The 17,586-nt window shown below is 37.9% G+C and overlaps 1 protein-coding gene across 6 annotated transcripts in view; it reads left to right on the top strand.

Moving 5' to 3' along the window:
* The window catches only part of UBR5 (ubiquitin protein ligase E3 component n-recognin 5), a 137,248-nt gene that overhangs the window by 26,489 nt on the left and 93,173 nt on the right, over positions 1–17,586 (top strand). For all 6 annotated transcript variants that reach the window (XM_042923393.1, XM_042923396.1, XM_042923395.1 and 3 more), the window contains exons 2-5: positions 15,170–15,214; positions 15,592–15,673; positions 16,171–16,247; positions 17,129–17,248. In XM_042923393.1, the coding sequence (XP_042779327.1) occupies positions 15,170–15,214; positions 15,592–15,673; positions 16,171–16,247; positions 17,129–17,248 (324 nt within the window). The remainder of the gene's footprint in view (positions 1–15,169; positions 15,215–15,591; positions 15,674–16,170; positions 16,248–17,128; positions 17,249–17,586) is intronic.

Genomic DNA, 17,586 nt, shown 5'->3' with positions numbered 1-17,586 from the left:
CACTGTGTGTGTGTGTGTGTGTGTGTGTGTGTGTGTGGGTATGTGGGTATGTGGGTGTGTGGGTGTTAAGTGGTTGTGAGATGAAGAGAGTGGGACTGAGCTAGGATGCAGAACTCTCTGTCAGTGATGTCAGTCTGGAAATCGGACACTGCCTGTTAAGTCAACTTCTATTGGGTTGAGTGTTTATTGTAAGATGAAGAATGGGAAGCATTTATTGGTGGATTTCTGAAGGCCAAACTTGGGAGCCAGGCCTTGGCTGTGGTAGCTGTGTTGCCAGAAAGAACTTTGTATTCATTTGTGCTCCCTGGTGATAAAACAAAAGGGATCTGGTAAAGCTCTTAAATTTGACCCTGGTGTTTTGTAGTTTTGACATTTGTTTGACTCTTCCGGTTTAGCTCTCTGAATTATACCTAAAGGAAGGCTTTCTGGATGAGAGACCCAATGTTAAGAACTCTTAGTAGGTGCAAATTTCAAAGAAGCTGTTTGATACAGCTTTCACACCCCCTCTAGGTACACTGGTGAACATGTTCTTTTAATAAGTGGGGTTGTCGGGCCGTTTGATTGTAAGGCTTACTTGATTAGTCTGGCTTCATGGAAATAAAGATGCCTAGCAAATGTCTGCTTATATTGTAGAAGGAAAATGATACTGAAATCTTGCCCTCTCCTACAAGTAGATAATTTCAAATCATAAAGATCTTTTATTTTTCCATTTTAAGGAATAAACATGCCTGTTGCCATATTATTTGGATTTAAAAATGATCTGTTGTAGATAGTTGTGTTTTCTAACCATAAAATTTTAGGCAGAGTAGGATGTTAGGAGTATTTATGCTATTTACTTTTTTTTTTTTTTTTTAAATCCTTGAACAATAAGAAAATTGGGACATAGTTTTGGTTTAGGTAAAGGGAAAAGTTTTGGTTTAGGAAAGACAGCCTGTCACTGTTGAGCTCTACATTTTGGAGAGGCTTTCTGTGTGCTAGGCACTCTAGGGTTCTGGGGTAAGGAGATGGTCTCTGCCTTAGGAAACTTGGATTTTTTTTTTTTTATTTAATTTTTTTAAATTATGTATTTATTTTAGAGAGAGACACAGAATGCACGTGGGGAGGGGCAGAGAGAGAGAGAGAGAGAGAGAGACAGAATCCGAAGCAGGCTCCAGGCTCCAAGCTGTCAGCACAGAGCCCAATGTAGGGCTTGAACTCACGAGCCGCGAGATCATGACCTGAGCCAAAGTGGGACGCTTAACCAACTGAGCCACTCAGGCACCCTGGGTACTTGGATCTTAAACCGGTGTCTTCTAGTTCCCCAAGATCTTACTAGAAAAAATGACCTGAACAGTGTGTCCTGTTCAACTTCAGTTTGAGAAGCACAAGATTAAGCATAGTTAAATGGGTTTCTTTATTGCAGTGCTTATAAAAGTGTAAGAGAGATATGTGAATTGTGAATTTCTGAGCAGGAGCTATCCTAAGCAACATTCCTAAAACTTGAAATAGTAGGATTTTAATGCCTCTCTTAATGGACTACTAATCCTATGACTATTTTAAGCAATCCTTACCTGTATTTGTTGTATTTAAGAGTAGTGATTTCCAGGGGTGCCTGGGTGGCTCAGTTTGTTAAGTGTCCCAACTCTTGATTTTGGTTCTGGTCATGGTCTCACAGTTCCGTGGGATCAAGCCCTACCTGGGTGCTGAGCCTGCTTGGGATCTTCTCTCTCCTTCTCTCTCGTCCCATCCCTCCTCGCTCTCACAAAATAAATAAATAAACTTTATACATACATACATATACATATGTATGTATGTATGTATATATAAAAAAAGTAGTGATTTGAGTAGTGATTTCCAAAGGTAGTTAATCATCAGAATCACTTTGGGTGTTTAGAAATGAAAAAAAAAAAAAAAAATCCAGCTTGTGAGTGGATAATATGTTTATGTGCTTTAAAATTCAAAAAGTGTACGTTGGCACACAGTGAAAAGTCTGCCTCCCTGCTCTGTTCCCTAACTGCCTACTTCCTTTTCTCATAGGTGACTAATGTTATTGCTTCCAGAGATACTTCATGTGTGTGCCATAACTTATTTAGCTAAAATATAAACTATAGGGCCTTGCATTTGGAGATTTCTGGTTTAGTAGGTTTGGGTGGAACCTGGGAATATGTCTTTTAAAATGTTCCCTAGAGATTGTGATGATGAGCTAGATTTAGGCACTATTATTTAAGATGGTACATGTTACTTTTACATGTGGTGTGTTACCCAGTTTGTAAGACAACTTTCTGAAACAGATATGGTAACAACCATTTTTGGCAGGGGTGGAAAATTGAGAGCAGATGTTAAATGACCTATTCAAGGTCATGTTCTTTTTTTTTTTTTTTTTTTTTTTGTGATGGTGGAGCTGAGACTCAAAACCCGGGGCTGTTTGCAGGTATCTAGGTAGGACAAGGCTGCCACTCAATGTGACTTTATGGCCACTTTTATGCCGGTGAATGGCTAAATAGCAACAACAACAAAACCAGTCAAAAAATTAATACAGACATTTATATCCAGTTCTTCCTGTTTTGGTATTACCTTAGTTAGAGTGTTTTGTTTGATTACTTGCCAATAAATGTGCAGTGATTAGACTTTCTCTAGTTTGTATTTTAAGGCACTGAGCCCATTAGATCCGTGTTACCAACTTCAGGCGCTTAAATAGGAGGTTGCACACCGACTTTTATCTGTAATTTTGCTTACTGATGAGCTGTCTCTCTCCCTTCCCTTTGCTTCCGACTTCCTTTTGGCCCATTTATCACTTTTCCTTAACACCAACCCAGATTAAACCATCAAGGAGGGAGGGAGGGGAAAAGAAGGAGACTGCTCTCTGGGTGAAGGGGACTGAGAGAGTATCCTAGGCTGAAAAGTACTGAGTGATTTTCCTCACTGTTTGGTCAACTCTTTCTGTAGATGATTCTCCAAGAGTTTCATAAATTCCTCATGGTCTTGCAGGGCCATTTGAATTAGGGCAGAGACTCCAGGGGGTTATTTTGTAGGACAACATTCCTTTGGTGTATTTTTAAAAACCTGGTCTTATAATATTGGTCACATAAGAGAATATATAAAAATCTTTAAAAATAGCTATGAATCCATCATTTTGAGGCAGTGTGCAACTTCGAGCCAAGACATGAATGTCTATTCATTGGTTCAGCCACCCATCCATTGGCACACAGTTACTAGGGATTTGCTCTGTGCCAGGTCCTGGGGATTTAGAAGTTAGTAAAACATGCTTCTTGCCTTCATACAGTTTGTTAGGCTGCGAAAGAGACAAATACTTCATCAAACAAGTAGTTACATCATATGAAGTGCTCTGGAGGAAGTGTGCCCCCAGGTATAAAGTAGGATTCAGAGAAATGCCTAGGTTAGTGTGGAGTGAAAGGTAAGTTAAGGTTTCCCAGGTTGTTTCAGCCTAGCCTTGAGGGGCTCGTAGCTAGATGTGTAGAAGGCAGTGGCATGTAGTTACTCTAAGCTGAGGAAATAGATGTGTTTAAAAAAATAAGAGAGTAGTTTATGAGTATAATCTAGTTAAGGAATTGTGAGAGGATAGTGATGTTTGGAGTATAGAATGCTCTGGAAGAGCGAAGAGATGAAATTAGAGAGGTAGTAGGGGCAAGAAGAGGAATTTTTCATGCTTTTTGAAATAAAAACCCATGCACAAGAAACAAAGGAATTATTGTGCATATACAGATTTCTAACACCAAGAATTCCCGGACTTCGCTCTCATTCTCTGGATCCCATTCCCTGGATCCTCACGTTCCTCCTACCCTTGATCTCAGGATTAGAGTTGGGCCCTATTTAGGTTGGCAACCAGTTAAGCCAGGACTTGGTTTGAGCTGCAAAATATAGCAGGCTATCTGAGGATATAGAATATAGTTCAGTAATGATAATGGTTGCCATTTATTGAGCATTTAAATGCTTAGTTCTTTCCAAGGTAAATCACAAAATTACCTTTAACCCTATAGCAGCACTACCAGACAAGTGGTTTTATCCCCATTTAACAGACCAAGAGACCTTCCAAGTTCTGGGAGGTTAAAGTAAGTTTGCCCGAAGTTACAGAGCCAGTTAATGGTAGGGATGGAGTCAAACCCAGGTTGGTTTGTCTGACACCGCAGCTCATCCCCCCTCCCCCCTTCTCACAAGACTGCAGCTGTGGTTCCTAGGGCAGATGGAATGGCAGCTCAGGAATGTAAGATGACCATTTCAAAAGCAGTGAAACTATTTCATCTTTGATGTTAATGTTATCAAGATCCTTGGTTATGAATATAATGTCCTAATTGTCTTGTTTCTCTGGGAAAGTCAGATTTCATTGCAGGTATTTTACTTCAGTTTACAGTTCTATCTCAGGGATCAAATAACTTGCCAAATGTCAGTAGTTGTCCTGTGATGTGTATCAGTTGTCTCATGACACATTCGGTTTGTATGTAGAGTTAAAATTGGGATTATAATGATTTGAATACATTAGCTGCATCTGGCAGATACTTTAATGAATGATGTTGCCGATATTCAGAATGTAGATATGGCCTAAGGGTAAAGAAAACCAAGAATTTTCTCTTGAATATTTGGCTGGCTGCTATGCTTTTTGGATGGGGGCTCAAAAGAATTCTTCTCAACCTGTTTAGTATAGTTTGATTCTTGTAGGTGTGTATAGTCTTGTTGTTTAACCAAGTTGGAATTAGAAGGACTTAAGCAATTGTCAAGAAGAATTAATGTATAAAGGCTGTATCTTGTATCTTTTTCTACCAAATTTCTTGTCCATTTGGCATGTGTATTTCCCTTTTCCTGTTTTGAATGGAGCTGAAAATAACATGGTATTTTGGCTTTAAAGGAAAATGACTCATTTTGTTGTGTTCGGCATTTAGTTTTTCAGAGATGTGTTTGACTTTCAAATGGCACAGGAGTTTGGGATTTTGGTCTCCTTTTCATTTTATTAGGAAAAATGTTATTCATGACACTAGGTAGGAGTTTGTAAGCGGGATATTTTCCAGGTTAGGGGAAGAAATTATTTGTAAGTAGAAAGCCATTTTTTTTTCTCCTGTGAGAGAACATTTCTGTAATATGAATTTTCTCATTTTAATTTTATAGCACTCTTTTCTTTTTTAAAGGTTATTTATTTATTTTGAGAGAGACAGAGGCAGCATGAGTTGGGGGAAGGCAGTGAGAGAGGGAGACACAGAATCCCAAGCAGGTTCCATGCTGTCAGCATAGAGCCCTACATGGGGCCTGAACTCACAAAACCATGAGATCATGACCTGAGCTGAAACCAAGAGTAGGACATTTAACCGACTGAGCCACCCAGGTGCCCCATTTTTTAGAACTCTTTTAACGGTTTTGACTGAAAACCATTTTAGGGGAAATAGTGTAAAGAACTTCCCATTTAAAAAAATGTGTGACATTTAATGAATTTATAGTATTTATTTAGAAACTTATTTTCTTTTTGGTCTTGAATGCAACTTGAAGGTGAATGTCCTGTATCATTTCTTTAGGGCAAAGTGAACATATTACATAAACTAGCATTTGTCATCTCCATAAGTGTGAAGTATGTATAGAAGTCCTACCTATAATTGTCCTTCAGGAAGCTGACAGATGGGTTTTCCCTCTGTAAAAGCTGTCATTTGTGTGATTTGGGGTCTTTTAATAGTAAAGTCAGATGTTGTCTGCTTGGCTTAGTTCTCTTTGGGTAGGCAAAAAGTGAGAAAAGTCAGACCACTATTTTAGAAATTGTAAAGTCAAATTTAAAGAAATAAAATGTGCTTATGGCTGAGCAAAGATATATTAGGGATCACTGTACACGCTGAGATTTGAATTATAAAACTGTAATCAGATTCCTCTTTAGCAAGCAAATACTTTCTTCAGAGGTTGGGAGGAGTAATCCTTTCATATCAGTGGTCTCAAACCCAGATGCCTGCAGTCCTGGGTACCTCTCTAGTCACCATAAGGGGAATAAGCACAGTTTGTAGATCTCATTTTTCAAAAGCTAAAAACCTGAAATTCTGTGTGAAATCCTCCACGTTTAAATGTTGGCCAAGAATCTTTAAAAATCTTTAGAAAATTTAAAATGCTATGTGATTCAGCATCATGTGTACATCTGTAGGCTGGCAGTTTGTGAGGCTCCCTCTGCCCCCTTTTAGTAATTGACTATAGCTTTTGTATATAAATCTTAGGGAGGCTCTTCTGTATCTTTGTCCCCACTGCTGCCTCTTCTGTTGAAAACCATTGGCAAGTGAATTATAGTCACTTAGTGTCTTTCATAGGAGTTTAATACTATCAGGGAGGCACTATTAAAAAGTTAAATCTGTTTTATGCTACTTCATGTTACTTCACTCTGCCATTGTACATCTAAATGGAATCACGTACGGGCAAATGATTTATTCGAAGTGTAAGACAGACCAGTGGGTTTTAGTATATAACAAATGGGTTTTAGTGTAATAATATGGAAAGTTCATTAATAGGGTTTCAGATTCCACATTGCAATCAACCTTTAAGAAACTATTACTTGTTGAGTTTTAGTGTAGTATCAAAGAATATGCATAATTTAAAAACTATTTTAAAAGTGCATAATTAGATTATTGTGGCTGTATTAGTAAGAAGAATGAACAATTACTTGTTTTCCAACATCGCTTTAGTATTAGCCACTTTAATGGCACCATGCATTTTGGAATAGAGTACTGCAGTTCTCAGAATGTGGTCTGTTGACTCTGTGAATCCCTACCTAAGACCCTCTCACGGCCTTGCAGGTCAAAACTACCTTCATAATAATACTGAGGTTTTGTCTTTTCCACTGTTTTGAAATTTGTGCTATTGTTCAAAAGCAGTGGCGGGTAAAATACTGGCTGCTTAGCACAAATCAAAGTAGTGGCACCAAACTGTATTGAAAATTACTGTATTCTTTACTTTTTTGTACTTACAGGATAAGAAAAGCCAGTTTCACTCAAGGGTGTTCTTGGTGAAGCAGTAAATCTTAACCTGTGGATGTCTGCCCCTTTAATACGTAGTGTGACGAAATGAAAAGAACGTTGGCTGCCTTGAGGAAAACCACCTTTGCAGTTGTTTTAGTTACAAGCCGAACTAACTGCTTTCTTCAAGAATACTATTTTTACTTAAAAGACGATATTTGACAGACATTTTCTCAAAAATGACCGTAGTGTGCCTGTCACTTCAAGGAAAACAGCTGAAGCTATTTGTTGTCAGTAATAAAAGTGAGCTTTCAGTCACATATTAGAATTTTGGGAAATTTGTATTCATCATTGTGTGTTTGACCCTGTAGATCGTTAGTGACTTTAACAAACATGATTTTTGAAGATCTGTTTAAGTCAGTCAACCATTATTTTCCAAATGACCAATGCATGCTGTTCTAGACTCACACACGGGCAAAAGATGTGGTAGGTTTCAGGTTTCACATTGCTGCCAACCTTTAAGAAATGATCACTTGTCGAGTTTTGGTATAATATCAAAGAAGAAAATCTATTGTGACCTGTAAGGAGTATTAAAAATATCACTCCCCTTTTCTAACTTCTAAGAAGAGGGCCAGCTCTTCTTCACATACTTCAACCAAAACAATATACTGTAACATACTGAATGCAGAAGCAATCTGAGATTCTAGCTATCTTATATTAAGACTGATAATAAAGAGGTCTGCAAAAATGTAGAACAGTAGAAATGTATTCCCATCACAAATATTTTTGGAAAAATAGTTATTTTTCATAAGGTAATTTTTGTCCGTATGTAATGAGTTTATTATTTTTGAAATATTCAAATATTTTCTCGGTGTTTAATATTATAAATATCAGTGTTTCTGACTCTTATAAACAAAAGCAATTTGGTGTCCTCAATTGTTAAGAGTGTAAAGTGGTTTTAAGATAAAATTTTGAGAGGGGCGCCTGGGTGGCGCAGTCGGTTAAGCGTCCGACTTCAGCCAGGTCACGATCTCGCGGTCCGTGAGTTCGAGCCCCGCGTCAGGCTCTGGGCTGATGGCTCGGAGCCTGGAGCCTGTTTCCGATTCTGTGTCTCCCTCTCTCTCTGCCCCTCCCCCGTTCATGCTCTGTCTCTCTCTGTCCCAAAAATAAATAAAAAACGTTGAAAAAAAAAAAAAAAAAAAAAGATAAAATTTTGAGAATCCTTAAAGTACGTGAGGAGTTGGGAAGGGAGACTCTTCCCTGTTGGGAAGACTCTTTAGGAATATGTGGGGAGGTGAAAAACATGTATCCAGGGATTCTGATATACTTTCAGAGAAAACCCTTCATAGGAGATAGAAAGAAATAAACTTAATGGTCTCTGTGTTCTTGAAGCCTGAAGTATTTTGGTAAATTTTTAGTTTCTCTTTGGTCTTTACCATAATCTTATTCTTTGGTTCCTTAGTGTTAAATTTTCTGAAGTTTTCTGTGGTCAGCTGTGACATGAGGAAAATTAAGGACAAAAATAGGAGTTTTTAATAGAGCTAAATTTATTTAGTTTATATTTAATATAAGATTATGGCCTCACATTTTTGCTGTGAAAATGAAGTATAGTAATTTTTTTTTTTTTTTTTTTTTTTGCATGTGTGTGTTGTCCAAATAGCTACATTGCTTCTCTTATTATTCATCCATTCCCATTCCCATTCGCCATTTTGGAAATCCTGAAGCTGGGGAACCCATGAGCAGTGTTAATTAAATTCAGTTAGAAGCAGTACAAAATGAATTTAAAAAAAATGTATCCAGAAGTTGAATGTCTTGAAGTAAAATTTCAGACATACAATGAAAAAGTCTTTCATGATCACAGAGATAAGAGAATCATCCCTAATGTGTTGGTGCTTCTTGCTTGGGCCAAGGCAGCCCTAATCTTTCCAGGTTCTTCCCTGCCATCCTGTTGGTCAGGGTATCTGTAGCTCCCAATATTTCAGTCATAACACAGGGTGGGTGGGTAGCAAGAAAGGTTTTAGAAAAACAAATCCACAGTGTAGATGAGAAGACTCTGTTGACCCCTTCCATCTTACACCCAAGACCTCCTAAAGAAGCTTCCCTAGGAACATACCTTAGGTGGTTTCCTGTTGCCTTGCTCTGGGACTGTGTGAAAAGGGGTTTTGGGGTTGGATGCCCTCTGGACTGGATTGAATAAGGCAGCACCAGGTTTTCAGTTATCTGGTGGGGGAGGGTGTGCTTACTAGATGCTGGCACAATTAAATGATGATGTAAAAATGCCCTTGGTAATTTTGCCCAAAACAAAGCCTTTTCTCCCTATGACAGTGGCTGGCAGGTGGGATCACCATGTGATAGCTTTAATTTGATGTCAGTGAGAATGTTGAGCAGCTGGCATGCAAAGAGACTGTTCAGAGGTGGCAGTGTATATAGTATGATGCCATAGTTGTGTAAAAGAACAATGTGAAAATTAAGGACTGAGTGCCTATACTTAGAAAAGTGCAGGGTGATATAGCAGAAAAGGCCTTAAGTTTGACTCCTATCTCTACCATCTGTCTAGCAACATTATCTGTAATTTCATTGCTTCTTGAGTTTTGGGCTTTAAGATTTAGGGAGTTTTCTTCTGGGGAAATGCCAGCAATATTCCTACAGTGTTTTCTTTTTCTACAAGAAGATAATCTGAGCACAGATTTTTATTGTACGATTTAGTGATGTAGGTAAACACTACTGTTGGCTGTTGTTTCTTTATATGGATTATTAAACCATTTATTCAAAAATAAAATGATAGGGGTATGCAAAAGTTTTATTCTGTGGATGGATAGGTAAAGGTTGGAGTGAGGTCACTTTAAAGGCAGTATGATAATAATGATTATTGGGTTAAGTGGTGAGTTATTAAACGTTTTCTGTATGTTAACTCGTCTGCTTATAAGAGGTATATGGGCAACTGTCCTAAAAGAAATCTGTATATTTGCACTTTTCTTGCCCATTTTTTTTTAAGTTTATTTATTTTTGAGAGAGAGAGAGGGAGAGGGAGAGGGAGACATAGAATCCAAAGCAGGCTCCAGGCTCCAGGCTCCAAGCTGTTGTCAGCACAGAACCTGACATGGGACTCAAGCCCATAAATCACAAGATCATGACCTGAGCCGAAGTCAGATGCTAAAACTGACTGAGCCACCCAGACGCCCCTCTTGCCTGTTTTAAACTTTAGTTTGAGGTGGAAGACCTAGGGAGTTAATTTTGTTGAGATTAGGATCAGGAACCTTTTCTTCTTCTGAAATGGATTATATACAAGTATTATTATATATTTTTCACTGTTGGAACTGTGTCTAAAGAAGCGGAAGAGTGGGGAAAGACTTGGTTTATCCCGTCTTTGCTTGGGAGAAGTTGTTGACTTCTGTAGGAAGAAAAGTAGGGCTGTCAGGAAAAGTTCATGGGGGAGGTAATATTTGAGCTGGTCCTGAAATAAGTAGGAGTGATGCTGGTAGAAATGTACTGGTGGCAGATTTTGTCAGTTTTCCACCATTAAGGTAATTACTGGTAAACATGAAACATGGGAAGGTGTAGCCTGTCTTACAGTTGCAGATCTGTGAAGGCTATCATCTTGTAGTAGCTAGCTGGTGTGTCAGGAATATCTTTCCATCCTGGAGAATTGAAGCCTTTCTATGATCTAAATATACCATTTTTTAGTTTTAGAAATTCAGCTAGAAATCCACCAGGTTTCATTCAGTGTAGGGGTATGTAGGTCTGAACATGCAGGTGTGATATGTGACGGGTAGATAGAGAATTCTAAAATGGAGGAGCCTGCATTGATGCTATTACCAGTTGAGGCTCAGTGAGAAGATGAATTATCTTTGAAATTAGAATATTATATTTGGGGAAAAGGAGATTGAATTTATAGGGGATTTTCAGGGCAGCAATGAAATATGTTAGAGTCTAGTAGGTTATACTTTGATTTCTTGTCTGTTTTTTCAAAAGCTTATTTATTGGGGTGCCTGAACAGCTCAGTCGGTTAAGTGTCTGACTTCATCTCAGGTCATGATCTTGAGGTTTGCAAGTTTGAGCCCTACATCAGGCTCTTTGCTGTCAGCATGGAGCCTGTTTTGGATCCTCTGTCCCCCCCCCCCCCCCCCCCCCCCCCCCGCCCTGCTTGTGCTTACGCGCTCTCTCAAAAATAAATAAAACATTAAAAAAATAAATATCTATTTATTTTGAGAGAGAGAGAGTGTGCCCTCATGCACGCACAAGTGGGGGGAGGGATGGGGTGGGGAGGAGCAGAGGAAGGGGGAGAGAGAGAATCCCGAGCAGGCTCCATGCTCAGCACAGAGCCTGACAGTGGGGCTGTGCTGGGCTTGATCTCATGACTGGTGAAATCACAACTTAAGCCAGTATATCGAGATTTGGACACTTGACCAACTGAGCCACCCAGGCGCCCCTCTTGTCTCTTTTTAAACATCAGTTTGCTGTTACCTTACATTGGTGCTTTAAGAAAAAAATTCCAGCCTTTGGATCTGTAAAATCCCTATAAATTTAAAGGAATGAAATAGGTTATTGAATTGGAATATAGAATAAATCTTTGGTGTAGGAGTACTAAGCATTGTCGGGAGCTTATTGCTAGCCTATCCATTGTGTGTTACAGGCACTTCACAAAGGCTTTCCTGCCTGTCCCTGAATGAGATTAAATGTTGAGTTATGAGGTTATTTTGTAATATTGTGCTGTACTCTTAAAATTGTTTTCCATCACAACCACATGTAAAGATTTATTCTGAAATGGAATTTGGTGAGTTCTAGGGTAGTTTTCCTTTTATTTTAAAAACAAGGGAGATTTTTTTGTTCATGTTGCTACAAGAGAGAATATAGTTAATGAGTTTAAGCATTGTAAGCCTTTGGAGAAAGAGCCTTTAAAGTAGATGAGTGCCTAATAATCATGTATAGACATTCAGTAACTTAGTACATGAATGTGATCCTTGGTCTGCGGTGATACTGTGATTTGTGTGTGTGCTGAGGACTCTATGATGTAAAAGGGGGAACTAAATACCCTTTTATTTTATTGTATTTTATTTTATTTTTTAATGTTTATTTATTTTGAGAGAGAGAGTATGAGCAGGGGAGGAGCAGAGAGAGAGAGGGAGAGAGAATCCCAAGCAGGCTCTGGGTTGTCAGCGCAGAGCCCGAAGTGGGGGCTCAATCCCATGATCATGACCTGATCTGAAATCAGGAGTCGGACACTTAGCCTACTGAGCCAGGCACCCCAATACTCCCTTTTTGTTTGTTTGTAGATTTCTTTGTCATGATTATCTGGGATTTATGCTTAGGGGACCAATTTAGTACTAGTAACAGTCTTGATATTTGCAAGAATGATAAATTTTTTGTAAATTTTGGGGTTAAATTTAAGAAATTTAAAAAACTTGATACTTGGGGAAACAGCCTAAATGTCCATGTAAAATCAGTTTGTATATGAAAGTTTCAGATGGGTTAGATGCAATTGAATATGACAGTAGGGGCTATTCTCATGTAAACTGTAGGTATGTATTCCCCACTGATATATGTATTTGCTTTTCATTCTTAAGAATTCCAGGACTGAAAAGAGCCACATTTTCCCTTACAGGGTGAGAACATGAAACCTGACAGACTCAAATGAGCCCTATCAGTAGTAGATGAGCTGGGAGTAAGTCCCAGATTTCTTGCTATCCTGTAGGCATCGTTTCCAGTACAGATGGTGTACATTTCAGATGTGGTGAGGAGTCCACTGTGATTTTTAAGATTAGAAAATTAGTAGTAACCAGCCCCTCAGTGGCCTGAAATTTGCTGTTGAGTTCTTGACTTAGTACTTTTAGCGTTTTTATGTTCTCAAAGCTTATTTAGTGTTACAAGTACTGTGTACATGGAATGATATTTGGAGCCGTGAAAGCGGCATTTAATTTTTAAAATCAGTTATTCCGCAGTTTGAAAAGACTTTGATAAATTTTATCTGCCCCAACTCCTCTCTCTCTCTCCTCCACAACTGTGTACTTTGTGAAAGTTGTCCATTCAGTTTGGTTGAAGAAAAAGGAATGGGGTTGAAATGGGTTTACTTGTATGCAGGAAAACACATACCTTCTCAAAGTGTCACTACTGTTCTGTTTAGGAAGTAAAACCTTTCTTAGCCTTTTCCCTCCAACTCTGCCCCTTTGCTCCAGGAGTTCTGAAAGAGCCTTCCAGTTTATTTTATCCCCATTTTCTAGTTGGTCTTCTTTCAGAGCTCATGAATCCCATAATGCTTTACTCTTAAGGTATTTTATCTTTTCTTGGAACGTAGAAGAAGCATGCCTTGTAAATGAGCAAACTGGGATTTGGTGAAAAGGCTTGACTTGACTGGACAAGGAAAACACATTTTGTTAATGAAAGTAAATCCAACGGTAGGCAACAAAAATGAAAATGTATTTTCTTTGGGGCCAATTCACACATGGTCAAGTGCTGTTCTTTGGGAGTGAGAATAAAGTCACCAGTGAGTGGGAGAGAAGTTAAGTATGGCATCGTCTGAAAGTAATTCTTGCTTAGGAGTAAGATTCAGAATTGGAAAGTAACTGTATATATGTTAGTGTTTGAAAGATGTTCCTCAGCATTAAACAGAGAATAGAATTTATAGGATAAAGTAAAGTGGAGAGACAGCTGGGTCCTACTAGAATCTCTTACCGACATATTATTTGCCCATATAATATGGTTTGTGGCAGCTTTTTAATCCTGAACTGGCTTTAAGCTATGATGTATTTTTGGAGTATGTATACCACTCTCACCTGTCAGTACAAATTATTGAAATTTGAAGTTGTGTATTTTTGTCACTTGTTAGAATGCAAAATTCATGGAGTTTCTTAATGTTTTAATTTTTTTCTATTGCTTTCTAAAATTGGTTTTAAGAGAATTATTTATGAAAAAGTTTCAAAGACCAAGCAGTTGTTTTGGTTATAGAAGTTGACAAAAGTGCCTAGTTTAAATTAGTATTATAATATTTTATATTCAAGACTGTTTCCTTGAGAGAAACTGCAAAATCATAATAGATAACATGAGTTAATGTCTTCTAGTTATTTAGCCCTTTGAGATTTTTCGAAGCATACTTGACACTCTTGGAAATGATGGAGGTGTATGTGCACCCCAGTGTTTATGACATTATCAGCATTAACCAAATTATGGGAAAAACCCAAATGTCCATCGATGAGTGGCTAAAGAAGTGGTATATATGTGCAGTGGAGTAATATGCAACCATCAAGAAGAATGAAATCTCGCCGTTTGAATGACATGGATGGAGCTACTCAGAGTGTATTATGCTAAGTGAAATGAATCAGTCAGGGAAAGACCAGTACCATATGATTTCACTCATGTGGAATTTAAGTAACAAAACAGATGAACATGGGAAGGGAAACAAAAGGCGGTGGGGAGACAAACCATAAAAGACTCTTAACTATGGAGAACAAACTGAGGGTTGATGGAGGGAGGAGATGGGCGAAATGGGTGATGAGTATTAAGGAGGGCACTTGCTGTAATGAACATTGAGTTTTCGGTGTAAGTGATGAATCACTAAATTCTACTCCTGAAACCAGTATTATACTATATATTAACTAAAATTTAAATAATAGCTTGAAATATTAAAAAGCAAAAGAAATGGCAGGAGGTGTTATTCGTGTTTTATAGATGACGTGGAGGTTTTAATTTGTACAGTTTTGCATCAGAAGGTCCTTCAGGAACTTGAGACTGTGTCTTAAGTCAGTTAGGCTTTCATGCTTTTTCTGTCCCATTATGTTAAATTCTTAATAGATCTATGCTCCTCCATAGTTTCATTCCATGGTATACATGTACAAAGAGATATGCAAGAATCTCTTTTGACATATGTAGCACACAGTGTTTAAAAACTGGCTTTCCATCGGTGTTGCTTCAAGAACCAGCTTTATTGCCACCTTTTGTATTATAAATGCTAGGAGCCTCAGTTTCCTCATCTGTAAAAAGGGATTAATGTTGTTATTATTGAAGTTGCTAATGGGGCAGTGAGGGAAAGTAGGAATTGTAGGGAAATGAGGGAAGTGTAGGGAAATGAGGGAATTGTAGAGTTGACTTGTGACTCTTTTCTTGGGACAAAAGTCAAAGACAATATAAAAACATTCTTGCCATAGCAAATTTCTTTGTGTGCTACTATTAGAAATCACCAAATAATGATACGAGTACCTATCAGAACTATTTTTGTTTAAAAATAATTGGTACATGTAGTTTATTCTCCTTTTGTTTTGTTTTTAAAGGTTACGGGAAGTTTCAGAGAAACTGAACAAATACAACTTAAACAGGTAATAGTTTTAAGGTATTTTAAATTTTCTGAAAACGATTTTTCTTAACTAGGAAAAAGAACTCATTTAGGTAGAAGCTACTAAGAATATTGTAAGCTATCAACTTTTATTAATTCGTTTCATTTGAATTATAGGTTCTATTCATACTGATTTTTTAAAAATCTGGCAGACCAAGGACATACAGTAACTATGAGGATATCGCAATTATTATTTTTCACTATTGCTTTAAGATATGTAAATAATAATTTTTAGAAACAAGTTTTGCCAGCTATCTTTTCCTTTGGTTAATTGGATAAAAACCAAACAACCAACCAACCCTAAAATGAGTTTGCCATTTAAAAAATTATTTTTCTTTGTCTTTCTTTTTTATTCCCTAGCCATCCCCCTTTGAATGTATTGGAACAGGCTACTATCAAACAGTGTGTGGTAGGACCAAATCATGCTGCCTTTCTTCTTGAGGTAAATCGTTTACTGTAAGATACAGAAATGAAAAGGAACAGTTAAAGTAACAATTGTGCATTATCATGTGTCTTCCTTTTAAGCCAGAAAATTTTCTGTTTTTAAAATAGAAGGTTCTTGCAAGAGTTATTTCAGAGATCACCCAGTTCTATTTCCTTATTGTGTACATTCTCTGGTTCAGAGAAAGCTTAAATGATTTACTACAGCTTGAAACTAGTTAGTAACAGAATGGAGAAGTTCCTGATATCCAGTCATTTACTTACTCTGAATTCTGTTAGATTGGGATACTTTACCTTATTTTTGCTGCTATCCTGATCATGTATGTAACACATACTTGTGCACGTCAGGTGTGAGTGCCTTCTGGAAAGGAGCTTATATGTTGTCTTATGAATTGACAGTGATGGGGACATAATCTGTTTATTGAATAAATTCATATTTTAATACACATTTTTACTTGGGCCATTTCTTCTATTTTTTTAATTTTTTTTTGCTTTCAGGATGGTAGAGTTTGCAGGATCGGTTTTTCAGTACAGCCAGACAGATTGGAATTAGGCAAACCTGATAATAACGATGGGTAAGACATTATGCCCTTTGCATTTAGTAAGTATTTAGCTCTTAAAAGATATTATATTAAACCTGTGTTTTGATTCTGATAGCCCTCAAGTTTAAGAAAAAAGCATTGTAGAAAATGAGGGACTTAAAATAGTGAACTGGTTATTTTGTAGTTTGATTTTAATTTTTCTGCAAGTGGTGATTTATAGCTAAAATATTAGCATTAAAAATAGCAGAAGAGTGGATCACTTAACAGAAGTTTGTTACCAGAAGAATGATTTATGTATGTGGTAGGTCCCAAGTCAGATCTGCTCTTTGATTGAAATGACTTTTTAGATCTTTTTTTTTTTTTTTTTTTTTTTTTTTAAGATTTTTAAGTAATCTCTACACCTAATGTGGGGTTTGAACTCATGACCCCAAGACTGAGTCGCACGCTCTACCAATTGAGCACTGGCACTCCGTGTTTTTTCCTTTTTAATATTTCCAAATCCAGTAACTCAATTTGAGATTGACAATGGTGTTTAAAATTGTAGTCTTTATAAATGATGATATATTAAAAGAGTTACTGGATAATGTATGATGGATTTCAGTTGATTGCCTCTAAGGAAAGCATGATTCCTTTAAAAAATCTAAAGAACAATTCATTTGCAGTTAAACCATGAAAACGCTTTCAACCAGGAGTGAGTGCTGGATTGCCAGGAGCCTGTGATTTGTTAGGCTTGCTCTTTGATGTGAAGTATACATTCCAGGAGGAGCAGTGGGAGAATTTGTGGGGTTGGTATTTGAGCACAGTCACTGCCAGGGTAGTGAGGCTGGGAGACCCAGGCTTGTGCCTAGGCAGTTTGGAACTGTTCTGTAGCTGTTCTACCTCCCATCTTTGTTTTTGTTTTTTCCCCTCCCCAGGTCGAAGTTGAACAGCAACTCGGGAGCAGGGAGGACATCCAGGCCTGGGAGGACAAGTGATTCCCCATGGTTTCTCTCAGGTTCTGAGACTCTGGGCAGGCTGGCAGGCAACACGTTGGGGTAAGTTGTGACCACTTGATGGCCTCCACTGGTCTGGGCCTGCGCTCTGTGAATGCTCTCACTCTGATTGATTGTCTTCAATATTATCCGGCTCTGTAGTGAGGAAACTCCTGAACTCTGGGCAGGCATTCCCATGGGTCTTGGCGAGGCAGTGTGATAAAAATAACCCATGCAGGCTAATTACAATTAACCCAGGCCCTTGACCTTTTAAAAATGTCTAATGTTGAGATGTGTTTATTATATCACTTACCATGTCATTTGTGTTATTTCAGTTTTTCAGTGATGCCGCCTTTGGTCTTACTTGTGCTAACTCTTGGGTAAAAAAATCTAACGTTTGT

The sequence above is a fragment of the Panthera leo genome, chromosome F2 (genome assembly GCF_018350215.1).
Source record: "Panthera leo isolate Ple1 chromosome F2, P.leo_Ple1_pat1.1, whole genome shotgun sequence".
NCBI lineage: Eukaryota > Metazoa > Chordata > Mammalia > Carnivora > Felidae > Panthera > Panthera leo.
The sequence above is the reverse complement of the archived record's forward strand: the minus strand, read 5'-3'. Positions and strand labels throughout refer to the sequence as shown.